This window comes from Balaenoptera physalus (assembly GCF_965194825.1).
Source record: "Balaenoptera physalus genome assembly, chromosome: 10".
NCBI classification, from domain to species: Eukaryota; Metazoa; Chordata; class Mammalia; order Artiodactyla; family Balaenopteridae; genus Balaenoptera; species Balaenoptera physalus.
The window spans coordinates 97,260,909-97,277,221 of record NC_138889.1 but is presented as its reverse complement, the minus strand read 5'-3'; the positions used below and the strand labels follow the sequence as shown (position 1 = coordinate 97,277,221).

At 38.4% G+C, this 16,313-nt stretch overlaps 1 protein-coding gene and 1 long non-coding RNA gene across 2 annotated transcripts in view; one reads left to right on the top strand and one right to left on the bottom strand.

Moving 5' to 3' along the window:
* HSD17B12 (hydroxysteroid 17-beta dehydrogenase 12) overlaps positions 1-16,313 on the bottom strand; it is a 177,750-nt gene that overhangs the window by 44,608 nt on the left and 116,829 nt on the right. The window contains exons 5-6 of the mRNA XM_082410569.1: positions 934-998; positions 43-87 (exon numbers count right to left, since the gene is read on the bottom strand). Of these exons, the coding sequence (XP_082266695.1) occupies positions 43-87; positions 934-998 (110 nt within the window). The remainder of the gene's footprint in view (positions 1-42; positions 88-933; positions 999-16,313) is intronic.
* LOC309636919 overlaps positions 1,009-16,313 on the top strand; it is a 74,627-nt gene continuing 59,322 nt past the window's right edge. The window contains exon 1 of the long non-coding RNA XR_014250317.1: positions 1,009-13,380. This is a non-coding gene — a long non-coding RNA (uncharacterized lncRNA). The remainder of the gene's footprint in view (positions 13,381-16,313) is intronic.

Below are 16,313 nucleotides of genomic sequence, written 5' to 3'. Positions count from 1 at the left end.
AAAAACAAAAGAAGATGGCATATTTATAAAGAAGCTGCTTACCTTGCAAACAGAAAGAACATTAACATTTATCAGTTTCTTGATGGTCTGCAAAAGAAATATTGATAATTTTATATAGATTTGATCATGGAAGTAACTATATTAGATACATATGCAAGTGATCCAGAGGTGCATTGAAAGTTTCCCCAGATACAGTAAAGAACTTGGAAAATGAGAGGAGTTGGGGCAAAGAGGCAGATTTTATTTTACTCTGTGTTACAGTACTTTTCTACCAAATGCAGCAATTCATACTAATATACAAAATTCAAGGTATATGTACAAGTGAAATGTGCAAGCAAAAAGACATACTAAACCTAAAATAAATACGCAGTTTCCTCTCTGCTAACATGGAAAGGAGAAATTATTGAATCTAAGGTTTTCAACAATTTTTTTAATTTACATATTCCTTCAATGATATGCTTTTCTAGTTTTTATTAAAGAATTATACATGCATCAAGGATATACCTTTCATTTTGGTAGAGCTAGTTTATCTGAATCAACCATATTGCTTTATATTGATATTAACACATTTATGGTTTTTAAATTGATGTTTAGAATCCTGATACTTAAACAGAGCTGTTTTGATATAATAAAAATGATAATAAAAAACTGGAGCTATTATTGAACCTGGTTCTGTACAAATGAGGTGACAAATATTTTCTCATTCAATCCTTCTAACATCTCTGTAAAGCTGCCTATTTTACAGACAGGAGAACGGAGACTAAGTATGGTTGGGTCATTCCCCGGGGAACTCAGGTAGAGTAGAAGGACCAGGGTGTGAACCTCGGTCGTTAGTTGGACTCTAGTGCTCAGAGCCTGAACGTTATACCATATTGTCTTACACATACCAACGTGCATTCTTTTTGTGACCATAATCGATAAAGAACGACTTACACTGTCCAAGTCAGGAACATCCAAAAAGTATTCCGGATACCCATATGACATTCCCACATTGTTCACTGAAATAAGACAAGATCATCAGCTGGCTAACATATACATTTTAGAGATTTATTGAAAAAAAAGAGATTAAAGATATCAACTAAGATGATACATACAATTACATAAAATGCTGTTTATGTCTAGAGTGACCTGTCTCTCCAAAATCTACCTGTAGGGACACAGTTCAAATGTTTCCTCCTTCATTAAGCCTTTCTATACCCAACTCCTGGCAAAAGGACTTTTTATTTGCCTCTCAATTTCCCTAGCCCCTTGAAGTATGTGTGTATTCTGCCTCTGTAATACAATTATTTATAGATATTGCTTAACCCCTCTCTAGATCTTCAACTTCCATAGTGTAGTAGAAAGAGCGGAAAGTACTATTATGTAGGAGACCGGAAACTTGAGTTCTACTTATAACTGTTTCAGAAAATGTGTGAATTGGGGTAAGTCACGCATGATATACATCTCAGTTTCTTCACCTCTTAAATGAGAGCTCATTTAATCATTCAACAAAATTTACCATTCATCTATGTGCAAGACGTGTCAGGAACTAGAAAAACCATAAAGAAAAAGGCAGTTTCTGGCATCATGGAGCAAACTATCCAGTAGGAAGAGAGAGGCACTAAACAAAAAGGAATAAAACAATTATTTCATTGCAAAGTACAGAGTGCTATGGGAGCCTGTCCCAGACCTCATCTGGGATATGCGGGAAGGCTTGAAGTTCACAGCGGTTAAATAACTTGCCCAAGGTCATAGAGCAAAGTAAGGCTAGGATTCAAACTCAGGAAATTTGACTTCAGAGGCTAGGCTCTTAACCACTACTTTAAAGCCATCCTATGCCTTCATTCAGTATTTAGTTCAGGAAAAACTGTGAGTAATAATTGGATAATAAACAGAAATCTGATAGCAATGTTTAATAAAACGGTAGAGTATTAGAAAAGAAAGCTTTCAGTAGCAAAAAGATAATGAAATTCTGATAGTTCTGCTCAAGCTTATAAGGAATTGTGCCTGATAAACCTGATAATAGTAATAGTAACTTTTTCAATAGACTAACAAAATTAGCAGTTCAAAGGAACTCAATAAGGGTTCTATATTTAGCAGTAAGCCAGTCACTTCAGGCTGTAAGCCTCAAGATTTTACTGGTACAATTTGGTCAGGATGGCTCGAACAAGATCACTGAAACCTGTCTGAAAAGTCTGTAGGCAAAGGACAGTAGCAAAGCAAACTGTATTTAACTCAGATTCTTGCCCATCTGAATAGGGATGGTATCTAAACAAAAAAATAATAGCAGGTTCAAATCCATTTTTATTTTTATTTTATTCAAAAGGTTCTCCACCCACCAGAGGTCTAGGAATCAATTCTATAAAAGATCTGTTAACAATTAAGCCAAAACTAGTTGAAGGTGAGGGTTTATGTTCATTCAACTTTGTCTTAACCATCTACAGAGTTATAAATGATGAATGTCTTATTATAATGTTACTAAGAGAAACAGCAACAACCAAAATATCTGTTAAAACACTATGCATAAACAAAATATTCTTTACAAAGTCAGTTTAAGATTACAGAATCCTCAAGGAAAGGTTTTTGCCAAATTGTAACATTCTTCACGATTTCAAGAAAATGCTGTTGGGGACTTCTCTGGTGGTCCAGTGGTTAAGACTCTGCACTCCCAATGCAGGGCGCCCGGGTTCGATCCCTGGTCAGGGAACTAGATCCCACATGCCACAACTAAAAGATCCCACGTGCCACGACTAAGACTCAGCGCAGCCAAATAAACAAATAAATATTTTTTAAAAAATAAAATAAAGAAAATGCTGTCACATACAGCAAACTCCATCTCTTTTCACTCTCCTGTATCTAGAAAACTTTCTATCTTCAGATCTCTTTCTAGCCCATGGAAATACTAATGCTCTATTTCAAAATTCTAAAGAAAATTGAATAGTGTAATTATAAATATTTAAAGTCCAGACATGGATTAAAGAAAAAAATCCAGGAACTTTGTAAGCAGCACAGTTAACTTTGCAATCTTTGCAACTTCTGTTACAAGGCCAAAGTCGAGCTAAGGAAGCCCACACATAACTAAGCAAGCAAGGAAGTGTTACTCTGGGTAAGGCTGTATTTACAACAGAAAATCTTCAGATCTGTCTCAGCTAATTGAGCAAAGGAAAGCCATCAAAGCTATCTACTCATACAGTGAAAACGTGATCATCTATTTAACACAACTCTAAAAGAAAACACAGTCAACACTGAGAACGTTAACCCAAAGAAATAAACAGCATCACGTATAAAGGTTATACTTTTATAACCAAAAATACACACAGAAAAGAAAAAGGTGTTAAAGCTGGAACAGATCTTTCAGAGCACTGAGCCTGATTTTACTTATTTATTTATTTATTTATTTATTTTTGGCTGTGTTGGGTCTTTGTTTCTGTGCGAGGGCTTTTCTCTAGTTGCGGCGAGCGGGGGCCACTCTTCATCACGGTGCGCGGGCCTCTCACTATCGAGGCCTCTCTTGTTGTGGAGCACAGGCTCCAGACGCGCAGGCTCAGTAGTTGTGGCTCACGGGCCTAGTTGCACCGCGGCATGTGGGATCCTCCCAGACCAGGGCTCGAACCCGTGTCCCCTGCATTGGCAGGCAGACTCTCAACCACTGCGCCACCAGGGAAGCCCCACTGAGCCTGATTTTACGAAGGGAAGTACACGTCAAGGTCACACTGGCAAGTTGTCCTTTACTAGGAACTAGGACTCTTAAATCCTTTCCTGCTTCATTAGTTGCACATTTTGCTAGTGGAATATATGCTACCCATATTGTCTTCACAATAAGTAATCACTTCAGGGTGCTATTATTTAAGAGTTAAAGAAAAACAACTGTTGCTCTCAAACAGTTATTTCCATAAATTGCACAATAGTGTGAATCTTATGGAAAAGGCAAACTCATTGCAATTTTATTGTGAGACACTAGGTGGCAGCAACAGCCAAACAGCAGGCGGAAAGCTTTCAGAGACTTGGAGAAGGAAGAAAACAGGCTTTGGGTAGGAGGGAAGGATGGAAATATTTCCATTATAATTTAATCTCACTTAGAATGGGTGCATGCAATGCCATCTTCTTATATTACAGGATTCATTATAGGATTCACCAAACCAAACAATGCCACAAGTTGTTCCAACATTTTTCAGATAGTTGAAAATCCCTCTTAAATGGCAGCATTTTAAATTGGCATTAAATATCTGTTCATTAGTGAGTTTTCTTGAATTCTTCAAGGAGGCACCAGAGACAGATTGAACATTTTTTGTTCAATGACCTGAAAAAGCTTTTTAACTCGTGTAACACACCATGTCTTTCAGAAAACGAGGTATGTCCACATAATCTCAGAATTCCAACCACCACCCCAAGGGCCATGAACATATAAACTATTTCCCATCAGTTTCTCAGTGGAGTTCCAAGATTGGGAAGAGCTCAACAGAAGAGATGAGGCAGATGGAGAACAGAGGTGAAGACAGACCAAGAACAACGACAGGTAAGTGGGAAGAAGGAGGTGGCGAGATCCTCGCAGGGAGGAACTGTCAGTGCGCCGTGTTCAGCAGTGCTCTCCACATTCGCCACCCAGAACTTTCTAAAACACCAATACTGATACATATAGTACTTTAGACTCAGAAAATACACAGAGTATTTCTGAATGTTATATATATAAATATTCTAAATTACATCATACTACTGTTTAAAAATCACTTCCACATCTCACACGTTTTAAAAATGACAAGAACATACACAAGGTTTGTTTCTTCTAAATTCATTTGCTGCTGCTTCTGACCTCACTGGACTTAGAATCCTTTATCAAAACCAGCTGCTATAGAGATAATGATGTCATTAGGAAATTAGATTTTTGGTATCTGGGTTGGGCATGCGGGAGGAGCAAATGACAACAAATTACTAGAGAATAAAAGTCCATCTGAACAAACACAATAATAACAGATATGGGTAACCACACAGAGACCACCTTCAACCTGCTACCTTTTCCAGATTAATCAGACATAAGAAATCAAGGTGGTTGAGAAATACGCTGCCTACAAACACATGAAAGGATGCTAAACATCACTCATCATTAGACAAAGGCAAATCAAAAATGCAACAAGGTATCACCTCACATCAGTCAGAATGGCCATCACCAAAAAATCTACAAACAATAAATGCTGGATAGGGTGTGGAGAAAAGGGAATCCTCTTGCACTTTGGTGGGAATGTAAATTGATACAGCCACTATGGAGAAGAGTATGGAGGTTCCTTAAAAAACTAAAAATAGAACTACCATACGACCCAGCAATCCCACTACTGGGCATATACCCTGAGAAAACCGTAATTCAAAAAGAGTCATGTACCACAATGTTCACTGCAGCTCTGTTTACAATAGCCAGGACATGGAAGCAACCTAAGTGTCCATCGACTGATGAATGGATAAAGAAGATGTGGCACATATATACAATGGAATATTACTCAGCCATAAAAAGAAACAAAATTGAGTTATTTGTAGTGACGTGGATGGACCTAGAAACTATCATACAGAGTGAAGTAAGACAGAAAGAGAAAAACAAATACCGTATGCTAACACATATATATGGAATCTAAAAAAAAAAAAGGGTTCTGAAGAACCTAGGGGCAGGACAGGTATAAAGACGCAGACGTAGAGAATGGACTTGAGGACACGGGGAGGGGGAACGGTAAGCTGGGACGAAGTGAGAGAGTGGCATGGACGTATATACTCTACCAAATGTAAAATAGATAGCTAGGGGGAAGCAGCCACATAACACAGGGAGAACAGCTCGGTGGTTTGTGACCACCTAGAGGGCTGGGATAGGGAGGATGGCAGGGAGACACAAGAGGGAAGAGATATGGGGATATATATATAGCTGATTCACTTTGTTATAAAGCAGAAACTAACACACCATTGTAAAGCAATTATACTCCAATAAAGATGTAAAAAAAAAAAATACACTGCCTAATGGTTGGGCTTCCTAATATATATGAAATAATGCAAAGTCTTCTGTATCTCCTTCTCATAATATCAAAGTAGAAAATATTAAAATAAGTTTACATTTTGGTCACATTTGTAGTTGGATACACTAATGCAGTTCAAGCACCCATATAAAGACTAGAGAAATGGAAAACCTATTAGAATTCATTAATAAAAATGAATTTTTAAAAATGCTGCTACCTCACTATATTTGAAAATATACTGAATTTTTAAAATGTAGGGGCTTCCCTGGTGGCGCAGTGGTTAAGAATCTGCCTGCCAATGCAGGGGACACGGGTTTGAGCCCTGGTCGGGGAAGATCCCACATGCCGCGGAGCAACTAAGCCCGTGCACCACAACTACTGAGCCTGCACTCTAGAGCCCGCGTGCCACAACTACTGAGTCCACACGGCACAACTACTGCAGCCCGCGCGCCTAGAGCCCGTGCTCCACAAGAGAAGCCACTGCAATGAGAAGCACGCACAACGCGACGAAGAGTAGCCCCCGCTCATCACAACTAGAGAAAGCCCGCGTGCGGCAACGAAGACCCAATGCAGCCCAAAAAATTAAATAAATTCTAAAAAATAAAAATGTAGACCCAAGTAACAGCACAAGTAGGGAGAAACACCTCCTGTCTTAAGCTTTTGAACTAGGAGGGGATGGATCTTGGAGTCCAACAGACCCAGGTTTCAGTCCTGGCTCTACTACTACCAGATCTTAACAAGATGCAGGTGATTTCACCCCAACAAGCCTCAGTTTCCACATCACCTTTATAAATAAAATAGGGATAAGAATTAAATGAGATAATATGCATAAAATCTTTAACCCAATGCCTGGAACATACTAGTATGTTAATAAATGGAGGAGAAAGAGTTGTTCTTGTTGTGTGGTCATTTATTCAACAAGTATTCACTGAACTCCTATTTTGCACCCAACACTACCATAAGGGCTGCAGCAAGACAACCAAGTTCTCTCTGTTTTTACTGTTCGTGACCAGCACTGAAGTGGAGAGATCCTTCTAAAAGAGAGCTCTAGGCAACAGTTAACCAGAATAACTTTATACTGATTGAATTTATCCTAATTGCTTCTTTACCCTCTTTACTTCATTCGAGAAGATCTAATCTTACAGTCTGCAGAGTTTGGAAAGTGATGCAAAGAAAATTTCTTCTTTGCCTTATTTAACATATTGCTGTAGCTAGCACATGTTCATACTCTGACAGATGATATTTGGAACACCAAGTAAAACATTTTGCAAACTTTACAGTTTTCCTACACTTGCGAGTAGCAATTTCTAAATAAAAGAGAGTTTACAAGGCTTTAAATCTGCAGCGCTTTTACTCAGAAATTGAAAAATTAAGATCGAGTTAGAAGCAAAACAACAGAACATTTCACCTCAGCTGTTTAATTATAAACTGCTACGTGACGTTCATTACAAAACCACATAAGATTTGGGGCAAGAATTGACCCATACACATACATAAAGTTGGAAGAGAGGATGAGGAAAGAAGGATGGCAGAAGATTGGTAGTTAAATCTCAGCGAATGGGAGGAATACGTATCAATTTCATGAATTACGGTTCTACTTACATTTCTGAAATCATAACTAATTACCCAGTTTTAAGTTAAAGGTTTTGCTTTAATTAATACCATTAGTGGTTTTTGAATAAAAGGAAATAATATGAATTCAAAGTCTTAGTCTCACTTTGGAAATCCAATTTCATTCAATACATCTAATGGAACTATAAGGCACTATACTTAGTCTAATAATGTTCCTGATGAATCCCCTAAAAATTCCATGTACCTATTCTGCTTGCCATGATTGGCTACATCAGGCTTCTGCTTCATTCAACACAAAGGAGGGCATTTATACCAGATGCCACTGTCTACTTGAAACTCCACTTGGCTTTCTCACAGCTCTCTCAAATTTAACATAACCCAAAACGAAATCATCATTCTTCTCTACAGAATTGTCCTGGCTCACGGTCTCCTGTGTTAGAGAAACAGCAGCCAGTTGCTCAAGTTGACCTGGAGGTTGCTAATTAGCAATTGTATAACCCTGGACAATGCATTTAATCACTGTAAGCCTGTTTTCTGTCTGTAAAATGGGTATAGAAATATTAGTGTCTACCTTATAGGATTGTTGGGGATTAAATGAGATTCATTAGCATGATGCATGGCATATAAAAAATACTTAATGAATCTTGGCAAAAATAATTAAAAACAACAAACTACCATTATTCTTCACTCCTTCTGTCAGACAAGACTTCTGATGAGGACCTCATCAGAAATTAGTCCTATTTCTATTTCCTAAACATATCTCTAGTCAATTCACTTCTATCCATTCCCATTGCCATCATCCTAATATAAGCCATCCTCATCTTATATTTCAATGCTGAAATAACCTTATTGTTTTCCTTGTGTCAATTCTTGCCCCTTCCACTTGGGAGTCAGAATGAACTCTCTAAAATTCTAGGATGATATCAATTTACTGCTTAAAACTCTACAATGTCTACACTGTCCTTCCAATAAAGTCCAAACATATCAACCTGGTTTTCTAAAGCCTTCCGGGATCTGGCACTGCTTAATCTCCAGACTCTAGCACTATCCCCTTTGCATTCATGCTCTAGATTTACATATCTTCTGTCAGTTCCTCCAACTTGCCAAGCACATTCACCTCAGAGTACATACTGTTTTGTACATACTGCTTCTTCTACCAGGAAACATCTCTTCTCCCAGGGTTAACCAGCATTCAGGTCTCAACGTAAATATTACTTTCTCAGAGAGATCATCTCCAATACTCTTAGCTTCCTCCATAACATACCCTGTCATTAAAGGCAACACATTCCCAATTACTTGTTTATTGGCTGTCTTCTATGAAAGCAAAAACAATATCAGTTTTGTTTACTGCTATATCTCTGGAATTCTACTTCTTGAATGAGTGAGTGTATGACTGACTGATGAATCAATCAACAAATAGGAAAGAAGGAGGACCTCCAAGATGGCAGAGGAGTAAGACATGGAGATCACCTTCCTCCCCACAAATACAACAAAAATATATCTAAATGTGGAACAACTCCTACAGAACACCTACTGAACGCTGGCAGAAGACCTCAGACTTCCCAAAAGGCAAGAGACTCCCCACGTACCAGGCTGTGTGGCTGACAGGGTCTTGGTGCTCCGGCTGGGTGTCAGGCCTGAGCCTTGGAGGTGGGAGAGCCGAATTCAGGACACTGGACCACCAGAGACCTCCCAGCCCTATGTAATATCAATCGGCGAGAGCTCTCCCAGAGATCTCCATTTCAACGCTAAGACCTAGCTCCACTCAACAACCAGCAAGCTCCACTGCTGGACACCCCATGTCAAACAACTAGCAAGACAGGAACACAACCCCACCCATTAGCAGAAAGGCTGCCTAAAATCATAATAAGGTTACAGGCACCCCAAAACACACCACCGGACATGGTCCTGCCCACCAGAAAGACAAGATCCAGCCTCATCCACCAGAACACAGGCACCAGTCCCCTCCACCAGAAAGCCTACAAAACCCACTGAACCAACCTTACCCACTGGGGGCAGACACCAAAAACAACGGGAACTACAAACCTGCAGCCTGAGAAAAGGAGACCCCAAACACAGTAAGTTAAGCAAAATGAGAAGACAGAGAAATACGCAGCAGATGAAGGAGCAAAGTAAAAACCCACCAGACCAAACAAATGAAGATGAAGTAGGCAGTCTACCTGAAAAACAATTCAGAGTATTGATAGTAAAAATGATCCAAAATATTGGAAACAGAATGGAGAAAATACAAGAAACGTTTAGCTAGGACCTAGAAGAACTAAAGAGCAAACAAACAATGATGAACACAAAATAAATGAAATTAAAAATTCTCTAGAAGGAATCAATAGCAGAATAACTGAGGCAGAAGAACGGGTAAGTGAGCTGGAAGATAAAATAGTGGAAATAACTACCACAGACCAGAATAAAGAAAAAAGAATGAAAAGAATTCAGGACAGTCTCAGAGACCTCTGGGACAACATTAAACGCACCAACATTCGAACTATAAGGGTCCCAGAAGAAGAAGAGAAAAAGAAAGGGACTGAAAAATATTTGAAGAGATTATAGCCGAAAAATTCCCTAATATGGGAAAGGAAACAGTCAATCAAGTCCAGGAAGCGCAGAGAGTCCCATACAGGATAAATCAAAGGAAAAACACACCAAGACACGTATTAATCAAACTATCAAAAATTTTAAATACAAAGAAAAAATATTAAAAGCAGCAAGGGAAAAGCAACAAAAAACATACAAGGGAATCCCCATAAGGTTAACAGCTGATCTTTCAGCAGAAACTCTGCAAGCCAGAAGGGAGTGGCAGGACATATTTAAAGTGATGAAAGGGAAAAACCTACAACCAAGATTACTCTACCCATCAAGGATCTCATTCAGATTTGATGGAGAAATTAAAACCTTTACAGAGAAGCAAAAGCTAAGAGAATTCAGCACCACCAAACCAGCTTTACAACAAATGCTAAAGGAACTTCTCTAGGCAGGAAACACAAGAGAAGGAAAATACCCACAAAAAAAACCCCAAAACAATTAAGAAAATGGTAATAGGAACATACATATCGATAATTACCATAAATGTAAATGGATTAAATGCCCCAACCAAAAGACACAGGCTTGCTGAATGGATACAAAAACAAGACCCATATACATGCTGTCTACAAGAGACCCACTTCAGACATAGGGACATGTACAGACTGAAAGTGAGGGGATGGAAAAAGATATTCCATGCAAATGGAAATCAAAAGAAAGCTGGAGTAGCAATTCTCATATCAGACAAAACAAACTTTAAAATAAAGTCTACTACAAGAGACAAAGAAGGACACTACATAATGATCAAGGGCTCAATCTGAGAAGAAGATATAAAAATTGTAAACATTTATGCACCCAACATAGGAGCACCTCAGTACGTAAGGCAAATGCTAACAGCCATAAAAGGGGAAATCGACAGTACCACAATCATAGTAGGGGACTTTAACACCCCACTTTCACCAATGGACAGGTCATCCAAAATGAAAATAAATAAGGAAACACAAGCTTTAAATGATACAAACAAGATGGACTTAATCGATACTTATAGGACATTCCATCCACAAACAACAGAATACACTTTCTTCTCAAGTGCTCGTGGAACATTCTCCAGGATAGATCATATCTTCGGTCACAAATCAAGCCTTGGTAAATTTAAGAAAATTGAAATCATATCAAGTATCTTTTCCGACCACAGCGCTATGAGACTAGATATCAATTACAGCAAAAAAAACTGTAAAACATACAAACACATGGAGGTTAAACAATACGCTACTAAATAACCAAGAGATCACTGAAGAAATCAAAGAGGAAATCAAAAGATACCTAGAAAAAAATGAAAATGAAAACACGACAACCCAAAACCTATGGGATGCAGCAAAAGCAATTCTAAGTGGCAAGTTTATAGCAATACAATCCTACCTCAAGAAACAAAAAAAATCTCAAATAAACAACCTAACCTTACACCTAAAGCAATTAGAGAAAGAAGGACAACAAAAACCCAAAGTTAGCAGAAGGAAAGAAATCATAAAGATCAGATCAGAAATAAATGAAAAAGAAATGAAGGAAACAATAGCAAAGATCAATACAACTAAAAGCTGGTTTTTTGAGAAGATAAACAAAATTGATAAACCTTTAGCCAAACTCATCAAGAAAAAAAGGGAGAAGACTCAAATCAACAGAAATAGAAGTGAAAAAGGAGAAGTAACAACTGACACTGCACAAATACAAAGGCTCATGAGAGATTACTACAAGCAACTGCATGCCAATAAAATGGACAACCTGGAAGAAATGGACAAATTCTTAGAAAAGCACAACCTTCCGAGACCGAACCAGGAAGAAATAGAAAATATAAACAGACCAATCACAAGCACTGAAATTGAAACTGTGATTAAAAACCTTCCAACAAACAAAAGCCCAGGACCAGATGGCTTCACAGGCGAATTGTATCAAACATTTAGAGAAGAGCTAACGCCTATCCTTCTCAAACTCTTCAAAATATAGCAGAGGGAGGAACACTCCCAAACTCATTCTACGAGGCCACCATTACCCTGATACCAAAACCAGACAAAGATGTCACAAAAAAAGAAAACTACAGGCCAATGTCACTGATGAACACAGATGCAAAAATCCTCAACAAAATATTAGCAAACAGAATCTAACAACACATTAAAAGGATCATAAACCCCACCTGATCATGGTGTATCCCAGGAATGCAAGGATTCTTCAATATATGCAAATCAATCCATGTGATACACCATATTAACAAACTGAAGGATAAAAACCATATGATAATCTCAATAGATGCAGGAAAAGCTTTTGACAAAATTCAACAACCATTTATGATAAAAACCCTCCAGAAAGCAAGCATAGAGGGAATTTACCTCAACATAATAAGGGCTATATATGACAAATGCACAGCCAACATCGTCCTCAGTGGTGAACAACTGAAACCATTTCCACTAAGATCAGGAACAAGACAAGGTTGCCCACTCTCACCACTATTATTCAACATAGTTTTGGAAGTTTTAGCCACAGTAATCAGAGAAGAAAAAGAAATAAAAGGAATCCAAATCAGAAAAGAAGAAGTAAAACTGTCACTGTTTGCAGATGGCATGATACTATACACAGAGAATCCTAAAGATGTTACCAGAAAACTACTAGAGCTAATTAATGAATTTGGTAAAGTAGCAGGATACAAAATTAATGCACAGAAATCTCTTGCATTCCTATACACTAATGATGAAAAATCTGAAAAAAAAATTAAGGAAACACTCCCATTTACCACTGCAACAAAAAGAATAAAATACCTAGGAAGAAACCTACCTAAGGAGAAAAAAGACCTGTATGCAGAAAACTATAAGACACTGATGAAAGGAATTAAAGATGATACAAACAGATGGAGAGATATACCATGTTCTTGGATTGGAAGAATCAACATTGTGAAAATGACTATACCACCCAAAGCAATCTACAGATTCAACGCAATCCCTCTCAAACTACCAATGGCGTTTTTCACAGAACTAGAACAAAAAATTTCACAATTTGTATGGAAACACAAAAGATCCCGAATAGCCAAGGCAATCTTGAGGAAGAAAAACGGAGCTGGAGGAATCAGGCTCCTTGACTTCAGACTATACTACAAAGCTACAGTAATCAAGACAGTATGGTACTGGCACAAAAACAGAAATATAGATCAGTGGAACAGGATAGGAAGCCCAGAGATAAACCCACGCACATATGGTCACCTTTTCTTTGATAAAGGAAGCAAGAATACACAATGGAGAAAAGACAGCCTCTTCAATAAGTGGTGCTGGGAAAACTGGACAGCTACATGTAAAAGAATGAAATTAGGATACTCCCTAACACCATACACAAAAATAAACTCAAAATGGATTAAAGACCTAAATGTAAGACTGGACACTATAAAACTCTTAGAGGAAAACATAGGCAGAACACTCTGTGACATAAATCACAGCAAGATCCTTTTTGACCCACCTCCTAGAGAAATGGAAATAAAAACGAAAATAAACAAATGGGACCTAATGAAACTTACAAGCTTTTGCACAGCAAAGGAAACCAAAACAAGACGAAAAGATAACCTTCAGAATGGGAGAAGATACTTGCGAACAAAGCAACTGACAAAGGATTAATCTCTAAAATATACAAGCAGCTCATGCAGCTCAATATCAAAAAAACAAACAACCCAATCCAAAAATGGGCAGAAGACCTAAATAGACATTTCTCCAAAGAAGATATACAATTTGCCAACAAACACATGAAAGGATGCTCAACATCACTAATCATTAGAGAAATGCAAATCAAAACTACAATGAGGTATCACCTCACACCAATCAGAATGGCCATCATCAAAAAATCTACAAACAATAAATGCTGGAGAGGGTGTGGAGAAAAGGGAACCCTCTTGCACTGTTGGTGGGAATGTAAATTGATACAGCCACTATGGAGAACAGTATGGAAGTTCCTTAAAAAACTAAAAATAGAACTACCATACGACCCAGCAATCTCACTACTGGGCATATACCCTGAGAAAACCGAAATTCAAAAAGAGTCATGTACCACAATGTTCACTGCAGCTCTATTTACAATAGCCAGGACACAGAAGCAACCTAAGTGTCCATCAACAGATGAATGGATAAAGATGTGGCACATATATACAATGGAATATTACTCAGCCATAAAAAGAAACGAAATAGAGTTATTTGTAGTGAGGTGGATGGACCTAGAGTCTGTCATACAGAGTGAAGTAAGTCAGAAGGAGAAAAACAAATACTGTATGCTAATGCATATATATGGACTCTCAAAAAAAAAAAAAGGTTCTGAAGAACCTAGGGGCAGGACAGGAATAAAAACGCAGACGTAGGGGATGGACTTGAGGACACGGGGAGGGGGAAGGGTAAGCTGGGAGGAAGTGAGAGAGTGGCATGGACATATATACACTACCAAATGTAAAATAGATAGCTAGTGGGAAGCAGCTGCATAGCACAGGGAGATCAGCTTGGTGCTTTGTGACCACCTGGAGGGGTAGGATAGGGAGGATGGGAGGAAGATGCAAGAAGAAAGAGATATGGGGATATATGTATATGTATAGCTGATTTACGTTGTTATACAGCAGAAACTAACACATTGTAAAGCAGTTATACTCCAGTAAAGATGTTCCAAAAAAAAATACCAAAGAGAAAAGTATCTTTAAAAAAACCACAGAAAACAAATAGGAAAGAAAAGATGCTGTATAGTAAAGAATTTGTCTGGTCTTTGCCCCAGATTCCTGGGTTGGAAATGTCTAAACCCTTGGAATGTCTTTGCTATTCAAGGCGGGGCCTTTGCGATCACACCTGAGTTTAAGCTAAGGAGACAAATCAGCACAGGCTTCCTAGCTGGTGAACACACAGATGTGTGGAAAGGGTGATGAGTCCTGACTCCATAAGGAGAGGGCTCAGAAGCTCTGTGTTTGGACGCCTCTCGGACTGTGCCTTATGTGTCTGTTCATTTGGCTGGTCTCGATTTGTATCCTTCACAATACAACTGTAATTTTTTTAAGGGTAGCAAATTGTCGAACCTGAAGGGGTAAGGGGAATTTGTAGCCAGTTGGTCAGAAGTGCAGGTGGCCTGCGCCCCCAAACGTGTAGCTGATGTCTGAAGTGAATGCAGTTTAATTGGAGACTGTGTCCTTGAACTTGTGGAGTCTACACTACCTCTGGGGTGGTTAGGGACAGAATTCAATTGTATTACAAAAGGGAAGTTTTGGGAAGTATCCTTAACCCCTAGAAGGCATGAAAATCATATCGTGGCATAATAGAGAAACTCCACCCTCTCTGCAAACTATCATCCTACCATGCTCCTGTAATCCTTTCCTACATACTTTAGAATAATAGCCTCTGTCCTTTCTTGAGCCTGAGTCATTTTATACCTGGGTTCCAGGAAAAAAAAAAAAGGAAGGAGGGTATTTCCAAACACTTATCATTGGTGCTCTCTCAACTAACTTTATTTTGCCCTACTATTTTTCATCCCCTCTCAGCACCCCACCAATCGCCAATCTACCACTACAGTTTCCTCTTTAAGCCTCTCTTCTCCATTTTGAAATGATTTCTCCATGTCTTTCATTAACTAAGATAGTCATTTCCTCAGGGTGACTGATTCAGCAAGGAGACAGTAAACTGAATGTACTAATCCCAATAAGATGTAAATGAAGATGTCATTGCCCTTTCAGAGATATTTACATTTCAAAAGAAGGCAATTTAAAACTAATTTCTAATTAGTAAAGTTCCTGAAATTGGCAAGAAGATAATCTGAAGCATTATATATTTTTAAACCCTCTAAAGAAGCAAGACTCTTTTACTTGTAACTTCCTTCATCAATTGGGACTGGAAAGCCACATAACTTCCCAGTACGCTCAAGATTTCTTCCTTCCCAGGGTTCCTAGAAAAGTTTTCCTCAACCCAGTTCCTGCAGGCTTGCGGCTCCCTCTCCTAGGCATCTATTTCCTCTTTCTTTGACACTGAACTATAAGGAAGCCATCTCTGGATTCCAACCAAATTAATTACCTGGGAGTTTGCCATTTTGAAGATCACTGGTCCTTTCCCCCAGGTAGCTAAAAATACTCTTGGGTCTTTTGTTAAAAAGCTTTGAAAATTAAGTATAAACAGTTATAGAGTTGACTGATCTTAACTATTAATCTCTGCTCAAACTATCTTTTAAGATACTTATTCCCAACACTCA